General features: G+C 40.4%; 1 protein-coding gene across 13 annotated transcripts in view; it reads right to left on the bottom strand.

The window, feature by feature from the left end:
- The window catches only part of celf1 (cugbp, Elav-like family member 1), a 34303-nt gene extending 18165 nt beyond the window's left edge, over nucleotides 1-16138 (bottom strand). For 4 of the 13 annotated variants that reach the window (XM_061043200.1, XM_061043236.1, XM_061043193.1 and 1 more), the window contains exons 1-6: nucleotides 15960-16138; nucleotides 12104-12220; nucleotides 5312-5416; nucleotides 3384-3571; nucleotides 3135-3217; nucleotides 2561-2609 (exon numbers count right to left, since the gene is read on the bottom strand). In XM_061043200.1, the coding sequence (XP_060899183.1) occupies nucleotides 2561-2609; nucleotides 3135-3217; nucleotides 3384-3571; nucleotides 5312-5416; nucleotides 12104-12207 (529 nt within the window). In that variant the 5' untranslated portion in view covers nucleotides 12208-12220; nucleotides 15960-16138. Of the gene's footprint in view, nucleotides 1-2560; nucleotides 2610-3134; nucleotides 3218-3383; nucleotides 3572-5311; nucleotides 5417-9053; nucleotides 9361-12103; nucleotides 12221-15959 lie in introns of those variants that run through there. The other 9 variants (XM_061043218.1, XM_061043263.1, XM_061043245.1 and 6 more) reach the window with 5 other exon arrangements.
- Nucleotides 16139-19086: the final 2948 nt, after the last annotated feature.

Consider the following 19086-nt stretch of genomic DNA (forward strand, 5'->3'; position numbering starts at 1 on the left):
CGGTAGTATTGACAGTCTCTATGTAGTTGCAGGTGTCAACAGTGGGTCAGCCCCATCAGTGGCCATACCCACAACTGAAGGCGACAGGGGTCAGGATGTTGAACCTGGATGTTGAACCCCCCCCCCCACTCCACTGGGACAGTATGGAGGGCGACCGTGCAAGTCAAACTTGACCAGGTGTCTGGACGAGAGAGTTCAGACTCAGACTGGTTGTGACTGCGTCCACCACAGTCTGCTGCAGGGCAACTGAGAGGGCCAGCATGAGGTGGGAGGGAGGGTTACCAATACAGCCAATGCAAGCTGCTGTGTCTTATGCTCGGCCCCTTATACTGGGGTTGAGTGCACCTGGCACCCGGCCTTAGAGTCTCATTGAGGGAGAGCATGAGGGAGGCAATGACAGCCTCAACTGCAGGCATGCGGCTCGGACAAGACCCCAGTGTGTCTATTGGACGTCAGGCACAGGAAAGCTTTGGTGTCTCTCCAGCGGCTCCCTCGGGTAGTCCTCTGAGGGAGGAACAGAAAAGCTTACAGGGCCTGACACGCACATGAAAAAGGCATTAAAGGGTGGCGGTTCTGATCGACATAAGTCTTGCTGCAGGTGAGCCAGCGCCCCACGAATGATTGATCTGATGGAGTTGTCCTCGGACCCATTCATAGAACTGAGGGCTGAGGAGCAGGAGCCTGGCTCAGATGAATGCGAGGGCCCATCCACTATATACTAATATAGAAAGAGAAGCTAAAGCTGCTACTGACATGACGTCCGCCTCCAGGACCAGCTCTGGTATATGTGGAGTGTGTAAGCCAGCACCCACTGTGCAGACACTAGAGTATGGACTTCACCAGTGCCAACTCAGCAATCAGCTGATCTACCTTAGAAGACAGTTTGTCGGACTTTCCCTTCTTTCTGGGGGGAGCACCTACGACCTCAGACGCCCATCGTATAGATTGGCCTGATTGGACTGGACCTCGTTCCTCTGACAGAGGGAGGCATGCATCATGAGCCAAACATTTCACATCGGCCAACCTAGCAGCCCTCAATGCACAAGGCATAAAGCTGAGAGATCCTCCCTCAGATCCTCGATACCAAGGCAAGAGGGACAAAGAACTTGGCCATCCTCAGGATGTAGAGAGGTCATACAGGTAGCGAGTTATGAGAATTAATCAAAGTGACTATGCCAGATGCAGCAGACTGGTGAGTAACCCGCAATTCACACATACTCCGTGTGCGCCGCGGTCCGTCAGCGCCACGGTTTTGCTCCGTCGGACGGCTCGCACCCATTCACACTGGATCCGTTTCTGGGACGTCAGCGCAGCGGAGCGAACCCATGACACATCACAGGAGAACTACAAGATCCTGCGGGAATAAAGAGAAAAACATGCAAACAACATGTTGATTTGTCTTTCTGAGGATGATTTGTTGTTCATTCGGTTCCTGTTTTGACGTAATGTTGATAAAGTGAATGACCGGATGCTCTGTGCGTTTCCTTGTCTGACTTCCTGTCCGGGCTGTTATATTCTGTCTAGCTTGACGCGAACCTAGAGCGTATTCCGGCGAAAATAGACCCGCGTATTTGAAACGCAGTCGTGGTAAATGTGTCGTCGGTGGCACGCGCCGGAGACGGACCGCAGAGCGCCCTGTGTGAACACAATGATTGACTAGAGTGGCAGCTAAGTACAACGTAGTGCGCAGCGCGCACGGAGTATGTGTGAATTGGGCTTAAAGCGATCAGAACCGGCGCGCTGCAGTCCGTCTCCGGCGCGTGTCACCAACGGCACTGCGCTCTGCTCCGTTTCAAATAAGCAGCGAGTCTTTTTTTGCCGGAGAGCGCTTCAGGAACGCGTCAAGCTGGACAGAATATAACAGCCCGGACAGGAAGTCAGACAAGGAAACGCACAGAGCATCCGGTCAATTTCAAAATAAAACACAATATACGGACTCGCGATCATATTTTTCTTTTTTTTTCTGACTTTATCAACATTACCTCAAAACAGGATCCGAATGAACAACAATGCATCCTCAGAAAGACAAATCAACATGTTGTTTGCATGTTTTTCTCTTAATTCCCGCAGGATCTTGTAGTTCTCCTGTGATGTGTCATGGGTTCGCTCCGCTGCGCTGACGTCCCAGAAACGGATCCAGTGTGAATGGGCGCGAGCCGTCCGATGGAGCAAAACCGTGGCGCTGACGGACCGCGGCGCACACGGAGTATGTGTGAGTTGCGGGTAAGGCTGAGCGAGTGCACTCAACTGAAAAATCCAAAACAGTAAGAGTCTACCTGCAGTTAGCCTGGGCGAGAGTACTTGGCTAACTGTGAGAACTGTGAGTAAACAAACCTAACCAGGTGACTTATGTGTTCAGGTAAATAAAACATGATCATGATGGGTTCAAAAGTAAGGTTAAGACAAAGAAAATTTAGATTTGGCGATAAACTTCAACAAATACAGTTGTCCCATCCCTAGTTTTCATTAAATGTATAGAGGTTGGCTTTATCATTAGAGGGGGTTACCTGCTAGTATTAAAAGACAGAAAAGACAGACAGAACTGCTAAAAAAATCTTACCATTGTTTTTCTCACTGTCAGCTGGCTTCATTTGGATTGGGTGGTGCATCTGAATAAGACACAAATAACACATGATAATTCATAATGGTCAAATAGGCATCAAAATAGGTAAACAGAAACAATAAGGTATGTTCAATATTACAAAGCATTTTGATTAGGTGATAACTGAAAGCCTACAGCCTTGATCTAAAAAAATAACAAAGGTAGCATCCAGCGGTGAATGGTAAATGTACTGCAGACACCAAACAGCCAGTAAAAACCTCTGCTCCTCCTCATCCTCAAAGGTCTCCCACCTTTAGAAACAATTCACCATGACAACCCAATTTTATGGAGGACTGTACACATACTGGGAATTTGGTGTGAGAAAGATGTAACTTCTGCCTACGTTGGAGCTATCTCAGCTGGTGCAAGACCTTAAATGTTAGAGTGTAAACTCTTTCCTAATTTAGAAATAACGTTTAAAATGGCTACGGTTGAATTCACACAGAGCTGGTGCAACCACTTGCAGAATAAAAACAATTATTTATGGTCCAGCATGCATTAAAAATCTGTGTTTAAGGAGGCAGTCCCCTACCCCAGGCAGAATCTTCATGTTGTGCAGAGCATTCTGTGCTTCCAAGGCTGACTTGCGAGTGTAGTAAGTTATAAAACAGCAGCCTGTGGAGGGATAACAAAAAGAGTCAGTACCTGTACAGCATGAAGGCTGAGGCCTTTAAAAGTTGGACAGTAGCATTTCTACTGTCCCCCCAATATAAATTGGAGGGATGGACATTAGACTGCTACAGATTCAAATGATGTGTCCCTATGTGTATGATATGCTGACCTTTGCTCTGTGGGGGATTCTGGCTGCGGTCTCGAAGAACATTGATCTCATAGACTGCTCCATAAGGCTCAAATAGCTCCCGAAGCTGCTCTTCAGACCAGGACCTTGGGATCTGTCCGACAAACATCTTAATAGCATCAATGTCTGGTTGGTCGGGGTGCTCCAGAGACCCATTCATCTTCTTCCCACTGAAAAGACAAATACATTGGAAAGAAGCTTCAAACAAACATGTTGATTTCCTGCTCATTCAATTGCAGTAACAACAGTGTATTGGATCAAGACAAGAGGGTTAAGCCTCAGTTATTACTTGCTATCAGGGAGAAAGGTCAGAATGGTGGGATTAACAATCAGAAAAGGGTTCACTGCCAAGTAGGTCTACACATAGATGGATTTTAGTTGGTGTTTTGGTGCAAAAACAATGAACACATATGTAGGAAAAAGTAAAAGCTCTTAAATCTGTAAAGATTATTCTCAAGGAGTGGTGGTAGAACAACATGTTTAACCAAACAAGAAGGCAGACAAACGAAAGAAGCAGTTAACTTTGTCAGCTGCATTGCAAAGACGCAAGAAAGTTTCCAGTGATTGTTAAATCAACAAACACTTGGAACCACATTACAGTTTAGCATCAGCTTTGGGCTACATGTAACGCAGCTCAGTGTGGGTTCACTGTGACAGTAGAGGATGAGTGATGCTAACAATTGGTACTGAGATCGTAGAGCAGATTTCTAATCAAGTCAATTTGATACCCAAAGCCCAGGTATCAGACAGTCCACAGTGTATGTGCTAGGGATGGGTATAAAGCATAGTATCCTGATTGTTTGCGTCGGGATATCGTATGGATTCACAGCACAATGTATCATCTATGAATTGCAACGGGAAATGATGCCTTTGGTACTGGAGAAATAACATCAAATGCTTTTTCAGCCCTCTTGATGGTACTGTTGAGTTTTTTCCAGATCAGGTCAGCTGAGGCGACATTCAGTCTGCAGAAGGAAGATGGTACACCAAAGATGGAGAAAAAAATTAAGAAAGCACTGTGTGCTTTTATATAAAACGTGTGGACTTATTTTGTATTTTTCCACAGGCAAGGGACAGAAGGAATGGATATGACGTATGAGGTTTGCAAGGAGTGCTGAATGTATATAAAATACTTTGGGATCAACACCATCCAGATATTGCATTCACCGATGAGGGCAAAGCTAACACTAAATTAGCTCAGCCAAATAAACAGCCAACACTTGACACACTGAGCTTGTCAAAGCTGTCACTCTATTAAGAGATTAACTGTCAACCAAGTGTATCATAGATTGGCTCTTTCTGTAAGCATGCTCTCCATATATTTTCATCATATATGTTGTGTATTTTATGTTGAATGCCTTTTCAGGGAAAGGCATTGGAAATTAGCATTAGCTATAAATGCTGTGGCGCAGTGCATTGGAACATTGTTGTTCAGTTCTCCATGTATACTGCATCTCTCCCTGAGCCAGCACAGACAACAACACAATCCACCCTCTATCTCGCAGAGACTTGTGACTATACAATGTTGGGCTTTAGTGACATGCTTCAGACACTGGAAGCCTGCTATGTGACCCTCTTGTGATGTTATTTCATGGACAAAGCTGTACAGAAGCTCTATAGAGCAGTAAAAGTTTGAGTACAGCAGAAAGGGTTGCATTCACTTGCGAGGTGTGGAGGGTACAGGCAGTGGATTCAAACGATTATAAAATCTCATTCTGTGACAGATGAGCAGCAGCCATCTAACGCTCACAAGACTAAAGCAGTACAGAAGTCACATCAGGGCAAACATTACAGACGTCTAACAAAACATGGCACAAGAAACAAAAAACAAAAACAGAAAAATGTTACAGCTCCCGACCCACAAACTCAAGACTGATATCAGGACAGGATTGAAAAGTGCTTATGACAACCTGCTATTTGTGCAACGCTGTTGTCTCCCGAAATGTGGAAGAGTAGCACAGACATCTTCTCCCTCCAGGCCTCTGAGTCGATGCAGGTGGCGACTACTGTGATGTCTGAAGAAAAGAACCCTACTCCGTCATCCGTAGCACGACTGCGAGCACAACTTTTGCATGACACACAGGACAACACAGGCGACACAGCGCTGGTCAGAAGCATCAAACAATCAAGATATTAAGAAGAGGTCTGTCCCTAGAGGAGTGGTTGCTAAGAGCATAACCCTTCATGTAAACAAATCAGAATGATATAATCTATTCAAAACACTCTAGAAGTGTCACTGCTCGACTTATAATCAAGCTAATTGATCTGATGGTTTAACATTATCAGTCATAGAACCATTACTAACCATCAACATTTTAAAAAACTGACATACAGTCTGAATAATAAAGCATTCTGGGTCCTGGTCAGTAGCCTTAAAACACAGAAGACAGCCAGGTCAGGGGAGGTCATGTAGCATACATATTCTGTTGAATGGATGTTTTGTTCCCTCCCATTTTGCACAATTGTAACGCACAAGGCTACATACGCAAGCCTGCTGTTGCCATGGTGATTTCTGATGCTATCTGACAGTTGCTCAGGGGGAAATAACAAACAGAAATTCATCCAATTGGTCGGGAGAAGCTGTTGAGCCGTGGTCAGCCCCCGTGCCTACTCGTACACTGCACATCAAAAAACATGCGATCGGGCTGAAATTCAGTCCCTTTTCAAAATCAGTTGTGCAACTGAAAAATCTTGTCAGAATTGGCCTGAAATTGCACAGTGTGTTCCAGACTTAACACACCTTGAAAATGTAGTTGGGAGTCTTGCATGTATAACCCCCAGTACACGGTGTTATTGCCCTACTGGTTTCTATGCTGACTGGTTTCCATAATCCATGGGCTGCTGTGTTTAATTTAATGGTTCTTGCTTAATTCACAAGACAAGTGGACGTGCGGTCCAGTCCGTCTCCGCACATCGAAGAACAACACAGAGAATATGACTGCACTTACTGACTTTGTGGCTTTTTTTGTCATTTTGGTCAGATACAGCCATAACACTCTGAGTTTTCTCCATAATGGAGGCAGGGATCACATTGTGTACCCGTGCTTGTGTTCGTGCATGAGCAACTGTACTGTGCTGAAGCACACCTGAGAGTGCAGCGTACTTTAGCACGGAACAGAGCACTTACACTTCTACTATTATTTCACCCGCTCCTCCCTTCAAATCATCACCTCTCTTTCAGTTAAGTTGCATAAGTGCAAAAAAAACCCACAGAAACCAGTTTAAAAAGAACTACAATCACTTATTCCAGATCGAAACCTTCACAAGGCAACGCAGCATTTCACTAGTGGTTCATCTTTGAGTAGAGTGAGTTTCTTTAAAGTCCTTCCTCAAAATAAAGCTCAAAGACCTCCCAGAAGGATCTTCGTAAGATTAAAATGTACTGCTCAGTTGCAGCAAGGAACTTTTTATAAAGCTGCTTTTATCAAAATCATGCTTGCAGTCCATCATCAAATTTCATTCATATAGTTGTTTTTAAGCATTGTGTGTTCAGCTGAATGTTGTGTTTGAAGTTACAGATGGAGAGGAAATGCAGAGTGGTAACAGCTAATTAAAACAAAGTAGTGAACCAAAGAGTTTTTATATAATTGTCAAATTCTTAAATACTAAAGACCTTATAAACACTTCCACAACTCCACACTTACGGGCAGGAAGGAGCTGGATTTCCTGCAGCTAAAGCTGCATCAAGTCTCGCTGGGCCTCTAACTTAACAATATATCTCGAGTCGAGTTACGTATTTTAAATCAAACACTGTCGCACAACATCAGTTCTTGCTAGGGGGAACAAAACCTCGGAGCACATAAACATTGTGCATCAAATTAAACCAAAATGTAGCATTTCCGACTATCTTCAGGTTAGGAGAAAATAACTCTGTCAACTCCTCCTCAACTCACAGAAACAGTGGTAAGCAAACCGGGAATCCAGTGGTGAAATCTGTGTTACAATTGACAGGATAAAAGCCAGTTCGCTGACTTATCAAGGTGACATACGATTACACTATGATGTGTTCAAGTTTGTGTCAGAAAAATGACGAATATGAACATCATGATGTGTTCTATGTAATGTCAAGAAAAATAATATTGCAGTTATTTGAGAAACTGGAATAATTTTCCCAGCAATATGTAATAGATATTACAGATTGAATTACGACCTGTTAAACTTCCTAACGCAGCCTTTACTCATCTTATAAAAGGCATTTTAATTCCATACAAATCTTAAAGTTTGACTTGTTTTTGAAGGACTGCTGTATTTTTTTGACTGAATTCATTTTTTACCCAAACAACCCCCTTCACATGCTGCATTAAAGATAGCAAACCTGACACACCCAAAGACTGACGACTACAGAGATCCTACATAGTGTATCAAACTTACAAATCCTGGTACCGTGACAATTAAGCTTATTGTTGCTTATTTCGGAACATGAATTATAAAATACTTATCAAATCGTGCCAGCAGATCGTTTTTGACTATTCACAATTCCTTGAAAACACTGTCAACTTTTTTTATACAAGGAAACCCCATCTTTTTTATCATCATGCATGATCATTTTTTGTGAAGTGGAAAGTAAAATAGAAAGCGTAAGTAATCAAATTGATGTTACAAAGTACAATTTTCAGAAATTAGTATTAGAAGATTAGACAGTTTATCAAGATAATTATTTACTATCATGAAGCAAAAATACTGTATAACAGTATGAGAGGGCCATGAGGAGGTTTAAACTGGATGTGAAACGTGTTTCAGTTTAATACTGATGTCACTCTTTGACCGTTAGCTAAAAGAAGACTTTTTTACTATGTTGTTGTTTTAAATCACCTCCACCAAATAGGCCAACAAAGCCATGGAAGTTTTTTTTGTCTCTTTTGAGTTGCTGTCATGATTCACAATGAAGACAAAACGATCAAACATCTTGTTTGTATGCATTATCATTGATGAGATGCTTTGAATTGACCATTAATGGTGGAATGAAAGCAGCAGAGGGATGGATAAGAGGCTGCTCTCCCTCTCTCTATCTCTAAAGATATAAATACAGTATCAATATGCAACAGTATTTCACATCAAGTAGGAATGCTACACACTCTTTTATAAATGGGACTCCAGCAGTCACTACACAAAACTAGTGAAAAACTTGAAGTTTAGCATCCAACAACAATACTACCAAACAGAGCTCAACAAATGGCTTTGACACTCAACCCTTTCCCTTTAGTGAACGGTGCAGGGAAAAGCAAACACTTTGTTACAGCCACCAGACATGGACAATATCGTTTTCAACACAGTCGGACAGTACAGTCCAACTTATGTGCGTCAGTGCAGATAAGTGCGATATAGGGCGCCTGGAAAGGGGAATATGCCAATACCAAACCTGCCTGCTCACCCTGCTTCCATGAGGAAAGTTAAGTACAAGTTTCATTCTTGTACCACCAGAGTAAGGACCAGCTTCTCGCTGTCAAACGTGATGCCTGATTCATACTTTGAATCTTCACTGTTGGTATGCACTTAGTACTGCATAGCAACCATACCAAATAACTGGGGTTAAAAAAAATATGCAAGGCTACCGCAAATCAAGGACAAAAATCCCTGTTTCTGTTTTAACATAGACAAAGAGCAAAGCTAGAAACATGCCATACTCAGAAGGCTGACCAGAGAGGTACTTACACCGGGCTTGAATTCAAAGAGCAGTGGTCCACCATCATCTCAGGGAGAAAATCCAGTTTGAAAGAAGCCATGATCGCAAAATGTTTTTTTGTTTTTCTTCTTCCTCTTGAACACAATGAATCAAGTGATCAGTTGTTGGTGGTAAACTCCAGATTGTACACTTGTTGGTAAATCCCTGGCGAAGGTATAACAAGGCAGACCACGGTGATCAATAAAACAATGTGCTGTAACAAACCAATCCACATAGAGAAGCTGTCCAAAGGACCACAAATACAGCACACAACAACTGGCCAAGGAACCACCTTAGTTTGAGACTCAAGAGGAGCACAAATGACAGACACAAAGTGACGGGCCTTCAGGTCAGCTTTCCAGGCTCTGGGACGGGGACTAACCACAGAGGGCTGCTGGGATCACTGGGGCCATAGAGAGTAATGGCCATTTGGGGTCCCACAATCAAAATGCTGATGGTCCACAGCCTTTGTGAACATTTCTCCTAGACCAGCAGATCTGGCTGCAGCGTCAGATAAACAGCGTGTCAGATTGATGGTGATAAGGCCCAGTGGGCAGAGGGAATGAAAGAGGGAGTGAATAGTACTCCCCAGCCAGTAGCTAATCCCTGGACTAGCCAAACCAGGGGCGGACAATTAGGTTCCGGCCTGAGGGGGGCTGTGTTTACCCTGTTGTCCTACAGGCTGCACTGGTTTGTATGTGATTTGTGTGTGTGAAAAAAGATAGGAGCCAATGTTAAATGACATAGGCTTTTGTCTGTGTGCACACTGCAGCACATGCAAACTCACTTGTGTATCCACATCCTTACCTACTAAACAAAAAAACTCCAGCTGTGCAAACACTGCATCTGTCAGGCTGCCTTCAGGGTGCGTATATATATATATATATACACATACACGCACATATATATACAGATATATACTTATATCAATCTATCTAGATAGAGATATATCTATAGATAGATAGATAGATAACATTATATAGCAGCCTCTGTCATCAATGTAAGAATTTGTGTGAATGTGTAGGTTTGACCTGCAGTGTAGAAGCACTTTGAGTAGAAAGAAGTCTAGAAAAGTAAAAGTCTGATTAGAGCTGGGCTACAGAGGAATCTGACGACAGATTGGGCGGTCAGCATTAACTAGTTAATAAGCCTTTATTGTCTTCCTAGTCACAGTAATGGCGAAGAACGACCCTGTTGTGCTTGAAGTTCTTTATTTTATTTCAAAATAAATACAGGTTTGTATTCAAACAGGAAGTAAAGAACCATCAGTCTTAAGACAGTTCAAGATTCAAGATTCACTTTATTTGTCCCACAAAATGAGAAATTTGTCTTGGGCTATTCACCCGTGCTGCATCCATAAAAAGACGACATCATTCACATTAAACATAAAACAAAGAACATTATTAAATAATGTCCACAAATATCTTAAAGATATAACATCATATTCTTAAAATACCCGTGCAAAAAGGCAAAGACAAATTATAGTCCAGTGCCTATTTAAAAGTTTTATAGACACAGGGATAAATTAATTTTAAAACCTGTTCAGTCTACAACGGGGAACTCTGAACCCCTTACCTGAGCAGCAGCTCACACTCTGTATGTAGAACATGGGAACGCTACAAAGTAAACAAATTAAAGCCTAAGAAAAACAGTTTTTAAATGCTAAATAATGGAATTCAAAACGTGAATTGAAGTTGAAATTCCGTGATTAATCGCAATCAAAAAAAATGTACGGTGATAGTTTGACAGCCCTTTTATGTATGCTACAATTTGTGGTGGAAATTCAACTATGTAAAAGGAAAAAACAAAATTACTCATGAATTTAAAAAAGAAAATGAAAAAAGCTACCTCCTGCTACTTCCTCATCGGCTCACTTTGAAGATTCATCTCACACACTTTAAACACAGTCGTTATAAAAATTATCGTTGTTTTATGTCGTAAACATAAAACACAGAACTCACGAGGGAATACTGCTTTAACTGAATGGACTTTTTATGCCCTTATTACAGATATAGGACAGTCGAGTCAGAAATCAGGGAGAGAGAGGGTGGGGAATGACATGCTGCAAAGGAGCCACATGTCACATTCGAACCCAGGCCGTCCACTTTGAAGACCCTCTGTACATGGGGTGCACGAACTAACTACTAATCCATCGGTGCCCTTTTTAACCTCATTTACAAACCTTACATAACAGCCAATCACAAAATCCACCACAATATGGAAATGTATTTCATGTTTATGTTATTGTGAAACACTGTTAATTTAAAATGGATCATTCTTGCTCTCTCCAAGTGACAGGTTCTGTATCACTGTTTTACCCCCATTTAAACCTTTTAATATCAATATGTATTAGTCTACAATGCGCCCTATGAAGCTTCTCGCAGTATGCCATTGATGGAGTGTTTCTATCACACAAAATGCTGATGTGTCAAAGTGAAGTTATCATTGTTAGTCAAACTACATTATTAGAATTAACAATAGATACAAATTATCATCTGACTAGTCGGCTGATAGACAGTCGACCCTTGTGATGTGAGACGGTGTTATACTTTTTGATAAGCAGAAGGTAATCATTAAAGCACACAGTGAGCATAGCTGCTGCCATATTTGACCTCCACTGCACTGGCTCCACCTATCGGTAGTTACTCAAAACGTCACTCATTTTAAGGGATGGTTTTACATCTTTGTATTTATTACCATCTGTTTGCTCATTTATCTTACTACCCATTACAAACTTTATGTGCACACCCACTTTCCATTATCTTTTACCTTCACTCATCAAATGACCAAAACATTATGTTTAACTTTAAATGAATCATTTCTATAATTTATCTTCTGCATGACTTTAAGAAAATTTAAGAACAAACATTATAACGCCAAGCGCCCACACCTTAAGGACTTTGTTAGCTGAATCTGTTTCTGGGTTCATAATGTCAATCACATGCACACATGGGACAGTGTATGCAGGGTAACTTTACAGCTGTTTCTGAAAGAATTCTGAAATAAGGACATCATAAGATGCACGGATAAGGCTTCTTACCCCCCTAGTTCCAAGTTAGAGCCTTCTAAGTTGGGGACGGGGAGTGTGGGCTGTCCAGTCTGCTCCAGTGGCACATACAGGGTTTCAGGTTCCAGGCTTTCCATCCACGGCTTTAAACTAGCAGAAACATGCAGGATCAGACACACAAGAAACAACAACAATAAATACAGTGACTTTAAGTCATATTTAGCCACTACAGACTTTTACAAATATTAGAGTATTACAATCCTAAAATCCAATACACTCATTTGGTCTTTAACAATTAAATTCCAAAATTAAGGCAGTCCAAAAAGCAGACATCTGATAAATGATTTGATGACATGGAGATTGATTGCACTTGTTGTGTTTCAGGGGGCGTAGCAAACAGGGATGTAATGATTCACTAAACTCATGATACAATACGATTCAGTAGACTGGGTTCACGCTACGATTCTCTCACGATTCATTTTACAAGATGAAACTGAAGACAAATTATGAGATGACTGAAAAAGATTCCTTTAATTTAGTTGTGCTATTTGTGTAGCAATATTTGCAAGAAGACAAATATCTATATCTATATATATATATATATATAAAATAATAATAAATAAAAAAGACGGTGTTGCGTCCTCAATTTCAAAATCTTGCTCTGCAACTGCCATGATAACGCCTGCTTGAATGGTCGTGCATCCCGCCCTCATTTTCCCTGAGATGGAAAATCTTTGTATTTTTAAGTCTGAAAAGGAGCTTCCAGTGACGCAATAATCTTCATTTTGGGTCATCGCCGGCTGCTGTGGTTAGCGGGGTGAAACTACAACGCTAGTTCCTCATATTTTCGACCACTGAAGCTACAGACCAATCACAGATCAGTGGGTGGGACCTCACTCCCAGAATCGAAACTTAACGTCCACCATATTGCTTGGAAGCTATGCTAACAGGCTCTATGGAGAAAGCTGATAAGAACTGACAATGGCGAAAAGGGAAGGGGATTTTGAAGGTCTTGTGCTTGAATCGGATGTCTGTGGCTATCTCTACGAGCCGCAATATAGCGGCGAGGCGGCTGCTGCCTCCTGTCTCGGCTGCAGCAGCTGACGGGGCGGACTGGCAGTTGACCCCTAACGGGAAAAGTGGTAGAGATAATGGAAGAATGGATGGATAATCTGTCATTTTAAAGATCTAGTGTATTGAAAAGTACTGAACCTTTTTAAAAAACAACAACCCTTTATTAGAAATGTGCGTAAAAGAGGAATTGTCCATTTGAGTATCAAACCATGCCAATGTTTTTGTGCAATTCAGACAGTAAGCAAGAGCTAATTTGCATGTTTTGATCATTGGAAACAAGAAATAACCGCATTTTGGAAGCTTATGAGTTCTATTTTGTTGCTGTGGTATCAAAACAGGTATTAAGATCCTTTTGAAGTCTAAAATTCAGGTAGCATGACAACCCTGCTTAGTGCTGCACTCGTGATAGATTAATGTTGGGTCTTGGCTTTTTTTAAATATAGTTTTTTTGTGAAGTGTCATGAGATAACATTTGTTATGAATTGGAGCTATACAAATGAAGATTGATTGATTGGTTGATTATTTTTTTGTGGAGAACTCAGACATGCCTAATCTTCTTCTTGCCCTCATATGACACTGGCTTGCTATGTACGGAAGCCCTGAGTGGACATGCACCCATACATTTAAGTTTGCTCTGTTTTCCCATGAGAGTAAATATTGACTGTCGTCTCTAGTGCTGCAACAACAAATCGATAAAAGCGATAAAAATCGATTAATAAAAGTGTTGGCAACAAATTTTATTATCGATTCGTTGCGTCTGCGACAATGCGTCACTCCCTATGTCGCAGACTGTGGTGACGTACACGCCAAACTGTTTACATGCCGACGGCACAGCGTGGCGGAGCTAGAGCGTGAGAGAGCGGAGCTGGTATTTCAGATATTAAACATAACAGAGCGGAGAGAACGGTTCAACCGAAATCTTCTAAAGTGTGGGAGCACTTCACAATGCATAAAAACACGAGTTAGTTGAAGCTTTGCAATAGCGATATGGCGTGGCACGGGAGCACCACAGTGATGATGCAGCACCTGAAAAGTAAACATGTCGGAGTCATTGCTGACTAGGAAGGGAGCTCAACAGCAGGGTAAGTCACTACAAAATCCCATGTTTGTTCCGTTTTCAAGTAAGAAAATGAAACATTAGTCTCTCCGGTTGCTCGGCTGGTGCTTGTGTTTACTTTTATCCAGCTTGACAAGCATGAAAAGTTCATTAAAGTAACGTTAGCGTTAGCTGGTTAATGACTGCGGTAGAGCAACTTTCTACTTTGCCAACGCCAAACAAGCTTAGACTAAAGAAAACTTTATTATTTTGCCTTTTAGGCCCACTTTCAATACGTTGTCAGATGTATTCTTTGCTTTTTTCACATAATATTTTCTGTTGACGTTGGAATATATTTGTGTAGGTGTGTTTTACATTTTATTTTAGCTCAGTGTTTTTTTAAAGCACTTGGTCAGCTTAAGCTGTTAATAAATTAATAATTAAAAACGAGTTTACTTACTACAATGATTTAATAATTTAATGATTAAGCTTCCAGTGCTAATTTTCTGTAATAAGGTGAGAGTTAATACACTGCACTGTATGCAAGTGCATTTAGATACTTAATTAACTTTGTGTAAATAAGTAGTTTTTAGGGTACCTATATGAGTGTAAATAAATATATATTATAAAAACGTGTGTTGTCTCTGTAAGTGCTCTTTGGGCTACTTACTTGCCTTTAATTCATAACTAAAACAACAAGGCATATTGATTAGATGTAAATTGTGCTGTTTTACATACTAATACTATCTTTGTCATTGCAGAAAACATCACGTACACCACAGCAAGCATCCGTCTTGACAGATCCTCAACATGCTCGTCGCTGAAATGAGGCCTCTGACGATGGTTGAAAATGAAGATGTAACTTCACTACAATGATCCCCACCTTGAACCCTGGCTACACTCTTCCCTCATGGACCCATTTCACAAAGCTCATGGAGACGTTCAAGCAGTAACCTGTTGTTTTTGCACTGTCATTGAACTAATGTTCTGTTTTTTAAATAAACATGTGGAAATTCAAAATGTTTTTTTGTTTTTTTATCCGATTCATCGATTAATCGGAAAAATAATTAACCAATTATTATTGAAATAATCGTTAGTTGCAGCCCTAGTTGTCTCCAGATCTCAGTTATTTCAAGATAACAATGCTTGTTTTACCATGAATGTTTTTCGAGACCTGTAGAAATTAATGTATCACGGGAAAACCAGAATTATGAGATATCAAGATTAACAACCAAAATGTCTTCCTTATCATGGGAAATTGGAGCAAAATAAAATGTATGGATGTATGTCTGCTTAGGGCTTCCGTAGATTAGGGAAAATGTATTTTCTGTATTTATGTAGAATTCTGTAAGCTTTAAAACATTTAAATAAATAAATATTACTGTACGACTTTTCCTCTTTGTTATATGATCAGTGGTGGTAAGTAGTATAGACATAGAAAAATATGAAGTTGATGTATGCGATGGTGGCAATTAAGTTAAAAATAAATAAATAAACAGTGCACAACCTGTTTTGGGATAACGTTAATTATTGCGTAAAGTATTAAACCTTTCAAAATCATAGCAAACCCCCTACTGCTGCAGGTTTACGACATGTAAAAGATAAGATACATCTTCAGCAAGATATGCAACCAAACTCACTGTCATGACGTGAACTGTCATCTGTCGTAATGTCTAACAAGTAGCAGGCTGACAAGTCCATGAACACTACAGCTGCTGGGGTATGTTATGGTAACAGAAGCTAGCTGCAATAGCTTTTGGATAACTTCAACAAACTTACCCTTCTTCTTCACGGTACTCTTTATTCCACTTGTGCTTGCAACAGAAAGTCGGGTTGGATGTTTACTTGCCCTGTGACCTAATTCAATACTGTACTGGTAGAAACTAACTGAGCACTACATAATATAATGGTCTGTCACTTCACACAGTTAGCTAATGTTAGCAATTACAGAGTAAAATGGCAGTCTTTCCAGCTGAAGCGTTACCACTCGACAGCTGCAGGGGGGGGGGGGGGGGGGTCTGATGAAAGCCAACATGATGTGTGGGATTTTCTTCAAAATGTAATTTTAAAGCTGTAAGAGGAGTTTTATATTTTAACTACGGCACGTCTTCCAAAAGCAATCTTTTGGTATGAAGTGCTCTTTGGGAATGTATTCAAAGTGAAAGTGATAGTCCCCTCAGTTACACTGTGATGTGGTACAGTCCACAGAAGAGGAGCCTCTGGATGACAGTCCTTAAAGTGCATCCACGTTTTTCTTTAATTGCTCTTTTTTTTTTGTCCATCCAATTATTAAAGACAGAGGGATATGGAGGACGAGATCTGACAGAAGTATAAATAAATAAATAAACACACACACAGAAATGTAGAATTAAATAAATGTAGAAATTAGTAAATGTGGAAATAAATAAATGTAGAAATAAATAAATATGGAAATAAATAAATGTAGAAATGAATAAATGTGGAAATAAATAAATGTAGAAAGACATTTAAGACATTCAATTATTTATGTCCCATTTATTTACCAGTTTTTATTTATTTATTTATGCATTTAATTATTTATTTATTCATTCTTTCATTTCTTTATTCCAGTATTTCTTTATACATTTATTTATTTATACTTCTGTCAGATCTCATCCTCTATAGAGGGAATGTTCCCAGAGATAAATACTTTTTTCCCAAAGCGTCACGGGATTGTTGTTTATTTATTTTGGTTGGCAAATAAACTGGGGATGGCTTGTTTGTAGCTTATATTAGTTGTAAATACATTTTAGAAATTGTTGGAATAATATATGAATTAATAGAAGAACAACGTTTTACTTCCACCTACTCCGGTAACTTTTTTTGGTTATAATGAAAGTCTTTCATCTCTTATTCATTCATAGGAAGCAATGTCTGTTTATGTGATGACAGCTCTTATATCAACAACTCTTAACCTACAGCCATCATAAAATTATAATTGATAAGGTATTCAGTTTTGGATCTGAGTCTGTGTTAATTGATATTTTGCTTTTCAGTTCTTGGTCACCCACATTGTTGGGGGTTCGATCCCCAGCTCCTGCAGCAACATGTCCGATGTGTCCTTGGGCAAGACACTTAACCACCGAATTGCTCCCACTGCTTCGTCTGCGGCGTATGACTTTACCATTACAATTATGGTGTCTTTTATTCACCTAGCCTATTTATCAGCCTAAACATTTCAGTGAAATGGTAATCAATTTTAATTTTGATATTTTCAACCTCAAATATGATTAAATAGGAATTGAAAAAAAAGTGAGCATTCTATTCCTAATTTATTTTCTACAACTAATACATTTTGATCTTGTGAGGAAAAGGGTTATGCATAATTAGGGGCATGTTCACTGACGTGGGAAGTAAGAGTGTTTACCGACTGCAGCACCTCCTCAAATCAGAACCTCCTCATCTAAAACATCTAAACTTTTGTTTAACCAGTTTATAGGCTTTAGATGCATCGATATGTGTGAATGATTTTTTTGTCTGTTTGCTATAGTAGTCTGTAAGTTGCTTATAATAGTCTACTTCCTGCAGAGTGAACTCACAGCAGGTCGGAGCTTTTCTGTCGCTGCTCACACATTGAGGTGTTTCAGAGAGGTTTTAAACACAATCCAAAAAAAATTAAAGATGATTGGCATAACGTCAATCGATCATATGATCTAATATAACTCAGAACCATTGAAGTGTGTGAACAACACTGCAGACTGCAGTCTCTGTTAACACACTGATGCTGTCAGCTAAAGAGTGCACATCAATGTGTGTGTGTGTGTGTGTGTCGTCCGTACGTCACCTTCACTGCTCTGTTTTTTTTTAAACTATTAACTGGTCATATCCCACATCTGTGTGAACTTTCAGTTAAGATTGTTGCCTTTTCAAGTTTATTTAGTTACATATTAATAATCCTGAACATTCAAATGAATCAATAAAATATGAATTTGCATAGCACCAAGTACGACATCATCATAGAAAGACCTCTTAGTACTCCAAACTAAAACTGAGCTCCATTGTCACTGAGCAATGAGCATGACTGATAGGATTGCAATTGGGCTCATTGTAGCTGTTTGCTAGGAGGCTTCATGATTGGACAAAGTCGACTGTATTTCTTAAGGAGTCTAAGGTCATTCAACATCTGCCAACCCCTGCTGTGCAGTGTCTACCATTCAGTGGTGGCCAGTGCTCTGTTTTTTGCTGTGGCCTGTTGGGGAGAAGGCGCCCGCACAGCGGACAAAAACAGACTGGACAAGCTGATCAGGAAGGCTGGCTCAGTGGTCGGGGTTGAGCAACTAACGGTCCAGCAGGTGGGAGAGGCCAGAACTCTGAACAAACTGGGTTCAATAATGACCAACCCCACTCACCCACTCCACACCCTGAAGGTGATCAAGAGCAGCACCTTCAGTCAGAGACTGATTGCACCAATGTGCAAAACTGAGAGATACAGGAAGTCTTGTATACCAGCTGCTATAAGGTTTTATAATGCACAAAAATAACTTTGCACTTTTTAAGTATTTTTTATTGTATTTTAACTTATTAAGTATGGAAGCTATCTGATTAAATTTGTGGTGTTATGTCTGTCTTGAAGCTGTTGTGGCACTGTAATTTCCTGTAAAGGATTATTAAAGGATCTATCTATCTTATAGTCTATGGTTCAAATCCCTGTTTAATGCATACGCTTGATGGCTACCTATGTAAAACAGTAGACATTTCTGACGGTCTTCCACTGTGTGCTTCATGTATGAAAGGGGCAAAATAATTTCCAACCTGATTAGAGTTCACATTATTAGATGATGAACCAGAAAAGGATTAAATAATGAGCTACAAAATCCCAGGATTAACAAAATAACATCTGAAATCCTGGGATGTTTTAGTGCTCGTAAGTCGTCAGAGTGGATTTCCT

Source organism: Labrus mixtus, chromosome 1, assembly GCF_963584025.1.
Source record: "Labrus mixtus chromosome 1, fLabMix1.1, whole genome shotgun sequence".
Taxonomy (NCBI): Eukaryota; Metazoa; Chordata; class Actinopteri; order Labriformes; family Labridae; genus Labrus; species Labrus mixtus.